This window comes from Pezoporus wallicus, unplaced genomic scaffold, assembly GCF_028554395.1.
Source record: "Pezoporus wallicus isolate ANWC-B61680 ecotype Strahan unplaced genomic scaffold, APGP_CSIRO_Pwel_v1 scaffold_7392, whole genome shotgun sequence".
Lineage (NCBI taxonomy): Eukaryota > Metazoa > Chordata > Aves > Psittaciformes > Psittacidae > Pezoporus > Pezoporus wallicus.
This window is the reverse complement of record NW_026639923.1, coordinates 3959660-3973095: the sequence shown is the minus strand read 5'-3', so window position 1 is coordinate 3973095 and position 13436 is coordinate 3959660. Positions and strand designations below refer to the sequence as shown.

The window sequence follows — 13436 nt, the reverse complement described above, 5'->3', positions numbered from 1 at the left end:
CAGAATTGCCAAATTGGAGATGAGTGTGCCTTGTAAAGTATTAACTTCTGTCTTTTCATCTTTGCTGTGTGGTCCCATTTCTTTTCCTCTGCTGACAGCAGTTATGGGGCAGTGTGATGTCTTAGAGGTGGTGTTAGTTCGCCAAAAAAAAAAAAAAAATAGCATGTTTCCTAGTTAGAATTATAGAACGGTTTGGGTTGGAAGGGACCTTAGGATCATTTAGTTCCAACCCCCCTGCTATGGGCAGGGACACCCTATGCTAGACCACGTTACCCAAGCCCTTGTCCAACCCATCCTTGAACACTGCCAGGAATAGAGCATTCACCACTCATTTGGGCACCCTGTTCCAGTGCCTCGCCACCCTCACAGTAAAGACCTTCTTCCTTATGTCTAATCTGAACTTCCCCTATTTAAGTTTGACCCATTCCCCCTTGTCCTGTTGTTACAGTCCCTGATGAAGAGTCCCTCTCCAGCATCCTTGTAGGCACCCTTCAGATATTGGAAGGCTGCTCTAAGTTCTCCACGCAGCCTTTTCTTCTCCAGGCTGAGTTCTGGAATTTAGTATTGTGGTTACATGGAAAGCTGTTTTGGCTATTTTTCTAAAGAAATTAGCTTAATTGTTCTACAGTTTTCAGTCTCTTCTTAAAAACTTTCGAACTTGGCCCATTTCAACCAAATTCAGCAGAGTAGTAAGGTCTTAAAGATTCCATGTTCTGCATCCTTTGTGAACTTCAGTGTTTGGATAGCGGAGAAAACCTGAGTTAGTGTCTCCACTGGAGGAATAAACAGCAGTGTGAGCTTAGACATTCATTGCTCTTGGTCAGCTGTCTCGTGTTTTAGGACACATATTGATAACTCATCCTTCCAGCCCTGCTGTTGGCTACCTGGCAGCCCAAAGTGGATGTAGAGGAGGAAATGCTTAGAAATATTAAGATGAAGAGGGAACATGGAGAGCTGCAGAAGATTAGGCTTTGGTCATTCTGTTGGTGCCATTCAACTTACTTGGCAAAATGAGTGCTAAGGGAAGTGTTTCATGTTTCTCAGTCTTGCAGTTGTTATTGTTGTCAGTGAAATAATATTTCAAATTGAGTCTTCTGTGTTGATTGAGAGTTGATGAATAATGCCTTGTATTTTACTGTGATGCATTTTGTCTATGTGGAACTCTGTTTCTGATTCTAAAAGAGAGTGAAGGTGCAGCTGTACTCACTCTTTCTACTGTCATCACTGTAAACACTACCCCTAGGAATATTTCATATCAATAATTTGTGGCATGCACATAAATATTAGGTGGAGGTTTTAGAACCTAGCTTAGAATATAGAATAGAGATGTCTACTTCAAAAGGCTAGAGTGGATTATGTGGCATTTCTGAAACTCTAATGACCGTACATTGCAAACACATCTTAATTTCAACGTAATGCATTCTTATGTTTATGAAGTTTAATGAGAGAGTTCAATCAATAGTCCAGTGTAAACAATTTATTATTACTTGCTTTGTTTTAATTTTTCTTACTAATTCATAGTAAGAGTAATAGCAAAACACAGGAATATTAATGTTAAATGTGATCAATACATAGAAACTCATTACTGGTTTTCAGTTTGCATTTCCTTTGCGTTTTTTGTCAGGATTTGTGCCTTTAACTCTTTGTTTGGTGGTAACACCAGTGCAATTCAGAGTAATTCCTTTTTTAGAGTGGTTTGATGATCAAAGGAAGTTCCTTTCCAACTATTTAGTGGACTCACCTTTTTTTCTCAATAGTAGTATTTTTTGGCTATGACTGAATGTATTCATTTCATGACAAGGTTGTGGCGACTGCCTTGTAAAACAATGGATTATCTTTGCATTTAGAATCTTTATTCCCATTCTTTGTTTGCTTTTTCCATTGTAAGTTTTCCAGATCTCTAGCCTACTCAAAAACCAATTCTGACATTCCCCTTTTAAACTTCCTCCATGATTTGCAGAATGTGATGTTCTCTTAAAGCAAAGACAGCTACCATATTGTCCCTTTGATTTAAGTGGAACTCACTGATTCCTTGTCCATTTGAGGTTTCATTCAGAAAATGCTGGATTTTAATCTTTAATATTGTTTGAAAATCTGTGGAGGATGAAAGTTGCTGGATATTCCTCTTTCTCTAACTCTTTGCTTATTTTTAATCAGGTTTAGCTTGTTGCGTTTTTCAAAGGCAGGAGCGCTTAATCCTTCAGGCCGCTTCCATCATCTGCCTTTAGGGTGGAGTAACCTAAGCAATTCCATAAACTTTTTGATTTCTAAATTTAAAAAGGAAAATGCTTCTTCAGTCTTGCTTTGTCACTTGATTGTTGTTTTTTTTTTGTTACTGGAATCTTCCTTTTTGTTCCCTGGACCCCAGGTTGCTTGTAATCCTCCTTATGTGTTGGGTTAGAGCTTGAATGATAGTTTTGTTGTACTAGTGTTGCCCAAACTTGTCCCTTCCAGTAACTCATTTGTTGCATTTAAAAAAGTTTTGCAAAGATGGAAATAATGTTTTTTCTCTTTCCAGTTGTAACTGTTTTTATTGTGTCAATGCTGTGGCTTTGTGTACTGTAAGGTTACTCAAGGGGCAAGTGGAGGTCATAGTTACAAGAGGTTAATTGGAGGTTTCCTTCATTTACAAGTGTCACTTAAACACTGCCTTTCGTAAGCTTCAGGAATGAATTTTGTAATCAAAACTCTTTGACTTAGGTTTAAATATGTAAGTGGTTTCATGCTTAACTGTCTTATTTTGACTATTTCCTATGTCAGTCATGTATAGCTTTTTCTTTTTTCTCTCTCTTTTTTTTAATATAGAATTTATTCCATGTATGGACAAGCTCTTTGATGAATCTATACTAATTGGCTCTGGATACACTGCCCGAGAGACACTGAGGTATGACAGAAAGTTTGGAATGGCTTTCTGAGTACCTGCCAGGGCTAGTTTCTTTCAAGGTTTATTAATGTTTACAGTGATGTCTGTATAAGGTCTTAAATCTTTGCTTTAAATAACTGATCTTATTAGATTCCAATATTGGAAAGGCTTCTGTTGCTGTAGAGTGTTTATTGTTGAATACTTTGATGCTGCAGCATGGTAGTGTGAGTGTAGGGCAAAATGAGATAAACGGGGGCATGAAAATGATTTGATTCCTTAAATTGCAGAGCACAACTGAAACAGTTGTTACTGTGAAATCAACTCGGTATCTTCTTCATATTTCATGAAACTGCCTAAATCTTGTGTGCAGTGTAAAATCTGAATGAGTTTTAAACTGTTTTGGCAATAAGTACTTTAAAACTTATTCATTCACAGTTGAAAAACAAATAAATGGGGAGAATACTTACTTTCTTTGACTTCAGTAGATACTTATATACAGTTTTTATGTGCTTTTGCTGATCAAATGAAAATATGCAAGCAAGAAGAATTACTTCCTCTTGCTCAAGAATCAAGTGTACCTTACAGACAACATGTATTAGATTTAGAAGTTTTCTCTCTTCTAGATGCTTAAACCTGGTATTTAAAAAGAAATGATTTTTCAAATCTATTTTCATAGCTACTTTTGAAATCATGAATCATCAGTGATCATCAGTTGTGAAACAGGTTACTAGTGCTTCTTAAAATGTGGTTTAAAACATGCTCATTTGCTGTCAACTGTTGATGTTAATGTGTACTGGGGATGATGTTCAGCAATGAGGAAAGGTGAGAGAGGTAGCATTAGTGTTGTGGGACAGATTAATGAATCTTTGGTTATAATTCTCTTGTGTAATTAAAAAAGATGTGTGAATTTGGGATTTGCATATAAAAATAGAAAATGTGGATTTAGAATCTTGGAAATAGCTCCAGGCAATAATTATTGGTTAAGTGCAATTAACAACAATCTGAATTGTCCTCAATGTGTTTTCTTCATTTCTTGTTTTTACTGATAGACCGCTTGCATATAGTACACTGGCAGACCTGGTACATCATGTCCGTCAACATTTACCACTCAATGATCTCTCCCTTGCTGTCCAGTTATTTGCCAAGAACATTGATGATGAGTCGCTGCCTAGCAGTATCCAGACAATGTCTTGCAAGCTTCTACTAAATTTGGTAGACTGTATCCGGTCTAAAAGTGAACAGGAAAATGGAAATGGTAGAGATATTCTTATGAGAATGCTGGAGGTATTAATTTGTTTAAAACATTTGCTAATGAGTTGAATATCCTATTTTATAGTATGCTGTTAATTATATTTTACATTCTCCTTTCTTCAGAAATGAGAATATGTAGAAACAGTCTGCATACTGTATTTCATTTCAGGATTTTAGAGAAGGGCTCTTTAAAATGCAGTGCAGCTGGGATAATATCTCAGATACAGCTGAGGTACTTTGCCAGCTCAGCTTATTCATTTAGTGACTTGTTTAAAAGCAGGAAACCGGATGTCTGTGATGCTAGGGTAAGAGGATTATCTCACAGGTCCTTGGCATAGCCCTGTATAATCTGTAATATGTGCAATATCTGAACTTTCGAGACCTACTGATCCTTTTAAGGATCATCTTTATATGGAGGACTTTTGAGGGGGCCTTTTCTTTTTGTTACTTTTGAAAATCAGGGGTGCACCAGGGAAGCTGTCATCCATGGTGCAGTATAAGTGAAATGCAACCTACTTGCTGTAGCCAAGTTTTAATGGAAGAAGGTTGCCTAAGTGTTTCTTCTGCCACAACAGGAAGATGCATTCAGCTGTAGAGTAAAATAGTAAAACACTTGTAGGGTGAATAGTGGTTTAATAATCTAATTTTGGGATGTGAGACCATGTCTTGAAATCTAAATCAAACTAGTGCTTTAAGATGACAGGAAGCTGTGTGGCTGCTTGTTTTGGTGATCTAGAAATTTTGAATGTAGTGGATCCCCTGCATCTTTGACTCTTCTTCTGTCAGTGACAGACTGTCACAGTTCTGAGTGTCCCAGGGAAGAGTTTAGTTATTTTATAGTTATCTCCAGATTATATGGTATTACCTTTTTTAAAGCAGCAGTAATTTAGGGAATGGCTTTCATCCTAAATATGGAATACAGGTGATGGCAAGAAGGGAGCATACAGAACTTTGCTGGTAGTGCAGAAATACCTGAGCAAGCTAAGTCGATCTAGACTTTAAAATCTGGGAAGTACAGAAAACTTTAAATTGAAACTTTGTGCATTATGTCCCTTGCTTGGTATCAGCCAAGAGGCAGAAATGTTGGGGACCGCTGTTCTGCAGGATTGATTATTGCTTTATAAGGCTGATATATGCATACAACTAAAAGTTAAACCTATGATGTATACATCTTTTAATACGTATCTGATACACAGTAAACATAGGTCTGACAAATCTGAGCTTTTTTTTACTTAGTAGTAAATATTTATAGACTGAAATATTAAGTCTTTTTAGAAATGAATTCAAATAGCTGTACATTTTAAATTAATTAGAACTGTAGAGGTCAGTTTTTAGTTGATGGTTTTACCAGTTTTCAGCAAATATTTTTACTTTTAGAATTTATTAAAAAGTAAGCAAACTACATGTTGGTACATGTTAAATGAACACGTTAAATGTCTGCTGTCATTGGGTGACCTCAGGAATACTGTTGTAAATTTTTTGATCTCAGTATGCTGACTTGAATTGTTAGTATTTTTAAATTTAGAATGGTTAGTTGAAGAAGAAACTTACTTTCTTTTTTCTCCTCCTCCCTGCTCTTTGATTTGCTTTTCCTGTTTCTGTCTTAGGTTTTTGTTCTGAAATTTCACACTATAGCACGATACCAGCTGTCTGTAATCTTTAAGAAATGCAAGCCACAGTCTGAGCTTGGAGCTGCGGAAGCCGCGTTACCCGGAGTACCAACAGCAGCAAATGCAGCTCCTGTTCCTGTTCCATCTCCTGCCCCAGCCACTCCTGTGGCCCCTGCACCAGTACCTGTGTTTGAAAAACAAGGGGAGAAAGAAAAAGAAGATAAACAGACGTTTCAGGTCACAGATTGCCGAAGCTTAGTGAAGACTTTGGTCTGTGGTGTCAAGACAATCACATGGGGCATAACGTCATGCAAAGCTCCTGGTGGTAAAACTGCATAATATTTAATTACATTGATCTTTTGTAATTCTACAATTAAAACAAGATACTTCTTTTTAATGGTTAACCACTGCTTTATTCTTTATCTTCTTTCAGAAGCACAATTCATTCCCAATAAGCAGTTGCAACCTAAAGAGACTCAAATCTATATAAAACTGGTAAAATACGCAATGCAAGCATTAGATATTTATCAGGTATGTAACCTGACTGTTCAGCACTTTTATTTGTACAGTTACTGTGTGCTAGATCTTTTAATAAGGAATTATTTGCCAGCTAAAAGACAAATCTCACATGAGGTATGTTTTCATTAAGTCTTTAATTTCAGTATCCAGCTGTTGGGAAATGTTATGAATTTCAAAGTACTTACCAGGAACAAATTATTTTCTTAACAGCTGTAATTGTCTGTGTTTATACAGTCAGGTCAGACTGAAAGCAGTTGTCTTTTATGTGGTGGATTAGATATTTTCATGAGGTAGTTTAGCTGTCAATTGAAGTATTCACACGGCTGCGTTTGTCTTCTGTAGCTACACATAGCACTGATGAAATGTAAATGTACATGATTTGGAATTAAGTAACTTTGCAAATATGATATCTCCTGCTGTTGGCTTTCTCCACTTCCGACTTAGTGGTTTTAAAATCTGTGATAAGAAATACTCTATTTTAATATTTCCATTGTCACCACTGTCTCTTCTAATTGTATGTGGCTTCATGTGAAACCTGTAAAATGCCTTTTCTTTTTTCAAAAGGTATTCTAAGAATAGTGGGGGAAAAAGGTTACTCAGTTCTGTAACCAGTGTATGTGTGTTCTCAATTCCTGTAGGTCCAAATAGCAGGAAATGGACAGACATATGTTCGAGTAGCAAACTGTCAGACAGTCAGAATGAAAGAGGAAAAGGAAGTTCTGGAGCATTTTGCTGGTGTGTTCACAATGATGAACCCTTTAACTTTTAAAGAAATCTTTCAAACTACAGTTCCTTACATGGTGGAGCGAATCTCAAAAAACTATGCTCTTCAGGTATTATGTTTTTGTTTACTTTTTTCAGTTGAGGATAAATACCATCCAGAAAATAGCTTATACCTGAAAATACATAAGGCTGATACGGAATTAGAAATAATAATGTTGAAATTAGCATGCAGGATTTGAAGCAGTCTATGGAAACACTTTGTGAAGATGGATTCTCAAAAGCTTTCCAGACCAAGTTTAGAAGATATGAATAGAATCACACAGAATCATAGAGCTGTTATGTTTGGAAAGGGTCTCTATAGAGATCATCTAGTCCAACCCTTCTGCCAAGGCAGGGTCACCTAGAGCAGGTTACACAGGAATCCATTTAGATGGGTTTTGAATGTCTCCAGAGAGGGAGACTCAGCAACCTCCCTGAGCAGACTTTGTTCTTGAAATGTATTGAACATTGTGGAGTTCTTGTTTTGTTCAGGTGGTTGTGTTAGTGTTCTACTGTTTTACAGAATACAAGTCCCATATTGCCCATTTAAAATTAAACTTTAAATTTGAATGGTTAAGTTACAGGCATGGTTGTTGCCACTGAGGATAACCTGGATCACTTGGGTAGCAGTGGAGATGGGGCAAGAAATGTGTCTTAGTTCTTTGTTTTAAATGGGTAGTGCATTTATCCTTCTGTTCTTTTCATTATAGCAGCAATAACTCCTTTGTCATTTCATTCTATAGATTGTTGCCAATTCCTTCTTGGCAAACCCTACTACCTCTGCCCTCTTTGCAACGATTTTGGTAGAGTATCTTCTGGATCGGCTGCCAGAAATGGGCTCTAATGTGGAACTCTCCAATCTGTATCTCAAGCTGTTCAAGTTAGTCTTTGGTTCAGTTTCACTATTTGCAGCTGAAAATGAACAAATGCTGAAGGTAAAGGTCATTTGTGTTAAAAACAAAAAAATCTGGTTTTACTTAATGCATTCTTCAGATGTCTGAAGAAACTTAGTTTTACACTGTCTAACATTTGATAGTCTTTTCATGTTTAAATCCTTATTAGTGAAACATCTCAGTTTTTCCCAAATGCTGGGTACATTGCCTTATTTATAAAAGATGGTTTCTGTGAATGTTTGCTTCCTATTTGAAGCTATAAAGTGATGTACTAATTCTGAATATAAATGATTGATACATGTTTGTGGTCTAATTAGGATTGCAATAAACCCATGTAACTTCACTGTCAGGATATGCATATCTTGCATATTTTTCCTCTTTGTTTCCATATTAACTTAAGACTTTTGCTTAGACTGGAATCACTCTTTTTTTGTATGTTACTAAATTTTATTCATTCATGTCATATTCAGTGACATTTACCTCTTTAGTTAGATATTTCTGTGCTCTCAAAAAGTCTGCATTAAAGAATGCCATTTCTGCTATTGACATCATGCTGTCTTTGTAGTCCAAGGATCTATTTATGTTGATGAGATCATCTCATTATTCACTGAGTTTAGAAATACTGAGCTTGAAGCAAGTGTTCTGTTCTTATAGAAGTAACAGCTGCCTATATCCAGAAAAACCATTAAGATATTGAGCGCTGCTCCTTCTCACAATTTCTCTCCATGTCTCTTCCTTCTACCTTAGAATAAACAACATTCTGATACACGTAACTATGTGATAATAATTTCCGTGCTTAACAGTTTGTTACAGCAGGAGCAGTACTGTTTTCTGGGTAGAACAGAGTGATGGCTACTAATTTTTCCATATTCTTTGAAAGACAAAAGAATATGAAGCAATATATTCATATAATCTTGCTTAAATTCTTCCAGTTTGGCATCAGAATCAAGGTCATTTGGATTTTATAAGCTGGAGATCCAATTTAAAGAGTGGGATGTACTACCTTCACAGTTTTACGCTTTTGTTACCATTTTTGTTTCGCAGGATTGATGATATGGGCCTTGGGTAGACAATTTAATTGAATGATTAAGGCTGTTTGGAGCATTTGCATAACAATGTAGAAAGCTTTTAGATATTAATAAAATCCAGAATTGTATCACTGTTTGTCCCTGATCTGTGAGATTCCTTGTATTTATCAACTGTTTTTAATAATTTCTGCAAATTGTTAATATCTCTAGAAAGTGGTTCCATACCGCTTTTTTACTTGTAGAAAATTGCTTTCAAAGCGCAATTTTAGCATTCACAAACCCTAAGAATTAGTGATGAAATTAGATCAAGAGTAAATTAATATTGTATCATTCTGACACTTCTGGTTTCTGCTACACGTCCCTGCCTTCTGTGGAGCAAGTCTTTTTAATTGTGTCAGATTTGCACAAAGGTTTTGTTACAGTAAAGTTACTGCTTGGAGTAGCAAGCAGGCGTGATTGTTTGGCTAATATGAAAACAGGATTTAATTAAACAATGCTTAGGGTTCATGATACTGTTCAAATACAGATTTAATTTTTACCTGTTTCAACAGTGGCATAAAATTAGTGTGGGATCAGAGTAGTTGGAATAGCTGAAGGTTTTGATCTGAGAAACTTGTTGCATTCTAAAATTGTACAGTACAATGATGATAAAATTAATATTTTAGTAATCTTCAAGCTTTTTTTTTTTCTTTTATAGCCACATTTGCACAAGATTGTGAACAGCTCTATGGAACTTGCACAGACTGCCAAAGAGCCCTATAACTATTTTCTGCTACTCAGAGCACTGTTCAGATCTATTGGAGGAGGCAGTCATGATCTGTTATATCAAGAATTCTTGCCGCTGTTACCAAACTTACTGCAAGGTAGAACAATACCATCTTTCTCCACCCTAGTTTCTGATCTTTTTATGTAAACAGTAGTAATAAAGTTATCTAATTAAAAAACCCCAAAACTAAAGCCCTAATCCCCCTGATAAGTAGTTTCTGATTTTTAGCAGTTGATGAAATACCTTGAATGTGGCTTCTTTTCATTTACTATCAGCTGCTTCAGGCTCCATAGTTTTGGCTGCTTCACAATTTCTGCTGCTTGTTTTTCTGCTTTTCGTTGTGGGGCTGTTGGGTTTGGTTTTTTTTTTTTTTTTGGTTTTTTTTTTTGTTTCTTTCATTTATTTTTTTTTGCTTGGATAGCTTTGTTAGCATGTGGCACTGAGGGACAAGAGTAACAGGAGAAGCAATGGTGCCAGGCCATCAATGGTTTTGTGGGTAGAACATTATAGAGAAGCTCTGGTTGATCTGCTTTTGAGGGTACGTGTATGCACCTGCAAGTGCATGATAAATATAAATGCAGATAATGTCAGTCTGCAAAAAGAAATGGAAATAACTATCAGTTTCATTGAGGATTTGCACTTGCAAGAACTGTGTTCCAGAGATATGATGAGCAAGGAAACGTGGAGAACTGTTTAAACCTAGGGACAAGTTAATGGGAGCAATTCCAGGAATGTGTAATCCAGTGGTTTCCATGTACAGCTCTAGTGGCAATTTTTACTGTAGTTAGTAAATATGTATGTTCTCTATAGATCATTATATGATACACGTTAGTGCAGAAGTCCTAGATAGGTTTATGAAAACTTGATGGGAAGAAAAATAAGTCGGGCAGTGTATCTAGTCTGTATGGGACAGTGAATGTACTTGAACTCATTTAATACTTCTTTTCAGGATTCCAAATATTTCCAAACCAATTTGTTCTGTGTGGATTTTATTTTATTTTTGTTGTTGATACAAGCCTGAGGTTAACCAGGTTAAATGATCTTTTTCTGGTTTTCATCTGTATTCAAAAGCTACTTTATTGACTTTAATATTGAATTTTAGGATATGCAGAGATACTTCTTTTGCGTATGCATGTACCCACAAAAGCATTCACTGCCTAAAATCTTTAGATCTAAGTTAAAATTGTGAATGGTATTACATTTTGTAACTACATTATCTATGGAGTTGAAAGCTTTTAAAGATGTGAGGTTATTCCGAATTTAGGAAACAGCTGTTTGTAACAATAAACTGCTTTTTTCCTCTGTATAACTTCTCAATGATTTGCAGGACTTAATATGTTGCAAAGTGGCCTTCATAAACAACACATGAAAGACTTGTTTGTAGAGCTCTGCCTCACTGTGCCAGTTCGTTTGAGCTCGTTACTGCCTTACCTGCCAATGTTGATGGATCCCTTGGTGTCGGCTCTCAATGGATCTCAGACCCTGGTTAGCCAAGGCTTAAGAACTCTGGAATTGTGTGTGGATAACTTGCAGCCAGACTTTCTGTATGATCACATTCAGCCAGTTCGAGCTGAGCTAATGCAGGTAAACATGTTGTTTCCCGTTAGACCACAAGAGGTCATTGATTCACTAAATATTATTAGAAATTTGGGTGAACTTTTGGTTATAAAAACTTAAATCTCTTATGAGAACCATACCAGTCTGGTGTGTATGTATAAGGCCAGTTGGTGTTGTGTTGTTAAACTGAAAACTGTGAAAAATTTGAAAGTGATTTGTTTTTTCTATACCTCCGTTAAAGACTTCTAACAGAGCATATGGCTAGTAGTTGGAATTAAAGCAGTAAAGAGTTGGGTTAAAGTTAAGAGTTGGAATTCAGTAGCAAGACTATTACTATGTTTAAGATAAGTTGGTACAGAAAATGATTTAAATTTTTTAATTAAAAAGAAAACCTAAAGCCCAACAACAAAAAACCCCCAAGCAAACAACACAAGCTTATTACCTTCAGCATCTTAGGACTGACAGCTATATGCAGTCTTATGTATACAGTGAAGATGATGTGACTGAAAGTTAATACAGTGCTTTCATATAGCTTATCTTCTAAATATGATTCTTTATTTGCTTTTTATGTTTCAGAACTAGATCTTTGAGGTTATTTGATTTCAGCCTTAACTGGCTTGCTTTTTGATGTAATCTAAAACTGCATTTAGGACAGCCTTGTTACAGAATAGTTGAACTGTCGCAAGCTTAGACTGCTTTTATTCCATCTAGATAAGTATTTTCTGGAAGTTATGGACCAATTAGCCAGATATAAGAATAAGTGTCTTCCTTAATATTTTTTTACATTACAACTTGAAAAATGTTGGAGTGAGACTGGTCTGACCATGTAACATTTAAAATATTTACAGGCTTTATGGCGTACGCTGCGCAATCCTGCAGACAGCATTTCTCATGTCGCTTATCGTGTCCTTGGTAAGTTTGGTGGAAGTAATAGGAAGATGTTAAAGGAATCACAGAAACTACAATATGTAGTCACAGAAATCCAAGGACCCAGTATTACAATTGAATTTTCAGACTGTAAAGCGTCCATTCAGCTCCCAATGGAAAAGGTAAGAGCTTAAATTATTTTCTGTGCTAAGAAATTGTCTCAATTTTCCTTTATTACAGATTTTTTTTGAAGTTTGCTTGTAAAACCTAGTGAAAAATGTGTGGTATGTCTGCCAGTTCCAGATGTGAGTTAATAACTACAGAATTTACATAATTAAAAGTAGGTTTTAGGATCTCTTGCATACCTGATTTTTATTTTTATTTAATATCCCTTCAGTGAGACAAAGAGATTTCTACTTTGTGTTTGTAACGGAGACACAGAATCTAAACCCACTTACATATTTTTTTGAGTTGCCAGACTTGGCAGGTAAAGGACAAAACATTGTTTCAGAAATCACTGCAAAGAGCTATTTTGCTTTTTTCATTATGCAGTGTAGTATCAGTTGAGAACCTCTGTAAAAGGCAGATAGACTTACACTAAGTTCTTCCTTCATTTTGACATGCAAAACTAGCAGAAGCTTGCCAACCTGTTCTTTCTTTATTGTCGCTTCAAACTGTTCTATATGTCACCTCCAAAATTTAAACATGCTGTTCTGCTTTTACAGAGTGATAGGAGATAAACTAGCCCAAATAAATGCTTTTCAGTACACGTCTTTTTTCTTCACTTTTCTAACTTTTGCTATACTGCTTCGATTTGTAGCTTCTCAGAGCTACAAAACCACTTTGTACTTGTACAGGCTTTCATCTCAGTGTGTCACAAATGCTGAGTTCTCACTAATTACAGCAATCTAATCAGTGTCTTGGGATCTGAGAGTGAAGCTATATTTTGAGTTAATTTGGCCTGTAGAGTTACTTACCTTTTCAATTACACTTTCATAAGTCGATATGATCTGAATGTGGTAAACAGTTTTCTGTACAGGCAGCTGGGTCTCTTTGGCTCCATATAACCATCAGGCTTCAAAATAGCTTGGAAAAATGATTCTTAAAATACAGATAGCTTTGTGGATCTCTCCTCTGTACTGAAACTGATGACTTGAATGTATGTAAATACTCTAATTGCTGGCATTTTCCTGTCCATCTAGGTTTAATTTCAAAGTTTTCATGCATCTAAGGTGTTGGTTAATGATAGAGAATGATCTTCAGCTTCTTGGTGTTGACCAAGAAACAATGTATCTGCTGAATACTTTGTAACTATAAACA

At 36.0% G+C, this 13436-nt stretch overlaps 1 protein-coding gene across 1 annotated transcript in view; it reads left to right on the top strand.

Annotated features, from left to right (window-relative positions):
- TRRAP (transformation/transcription domain associated protein) overlaps window positions 1–13436 on the top strand; it is a 98523-nt gene that overhangs the window by 10024 nt on the left and 75063 nt on the right. The window contains 9 exon segments of the mRNA XM_057416996.1: window positions 2806–2884; window positions 3913–4147; window positions 5722–6049; window positions 6158–6255; window positions 6882–7076; window positions 7749–7940; window positions 9624–9789; window positions 11020–11276; window positions 12098–12298. Coding sequence (XP_057272979.1) covers window positions 2806–2884; window positions 3913–4147; window positions 5722–6049; window positions 6158–6255; window positions 6882–7076; window positions 7749–7940; window positions 9624–9789; window positions 11020–11276; window positions 12098–12298 — 1751 coding nt within the window.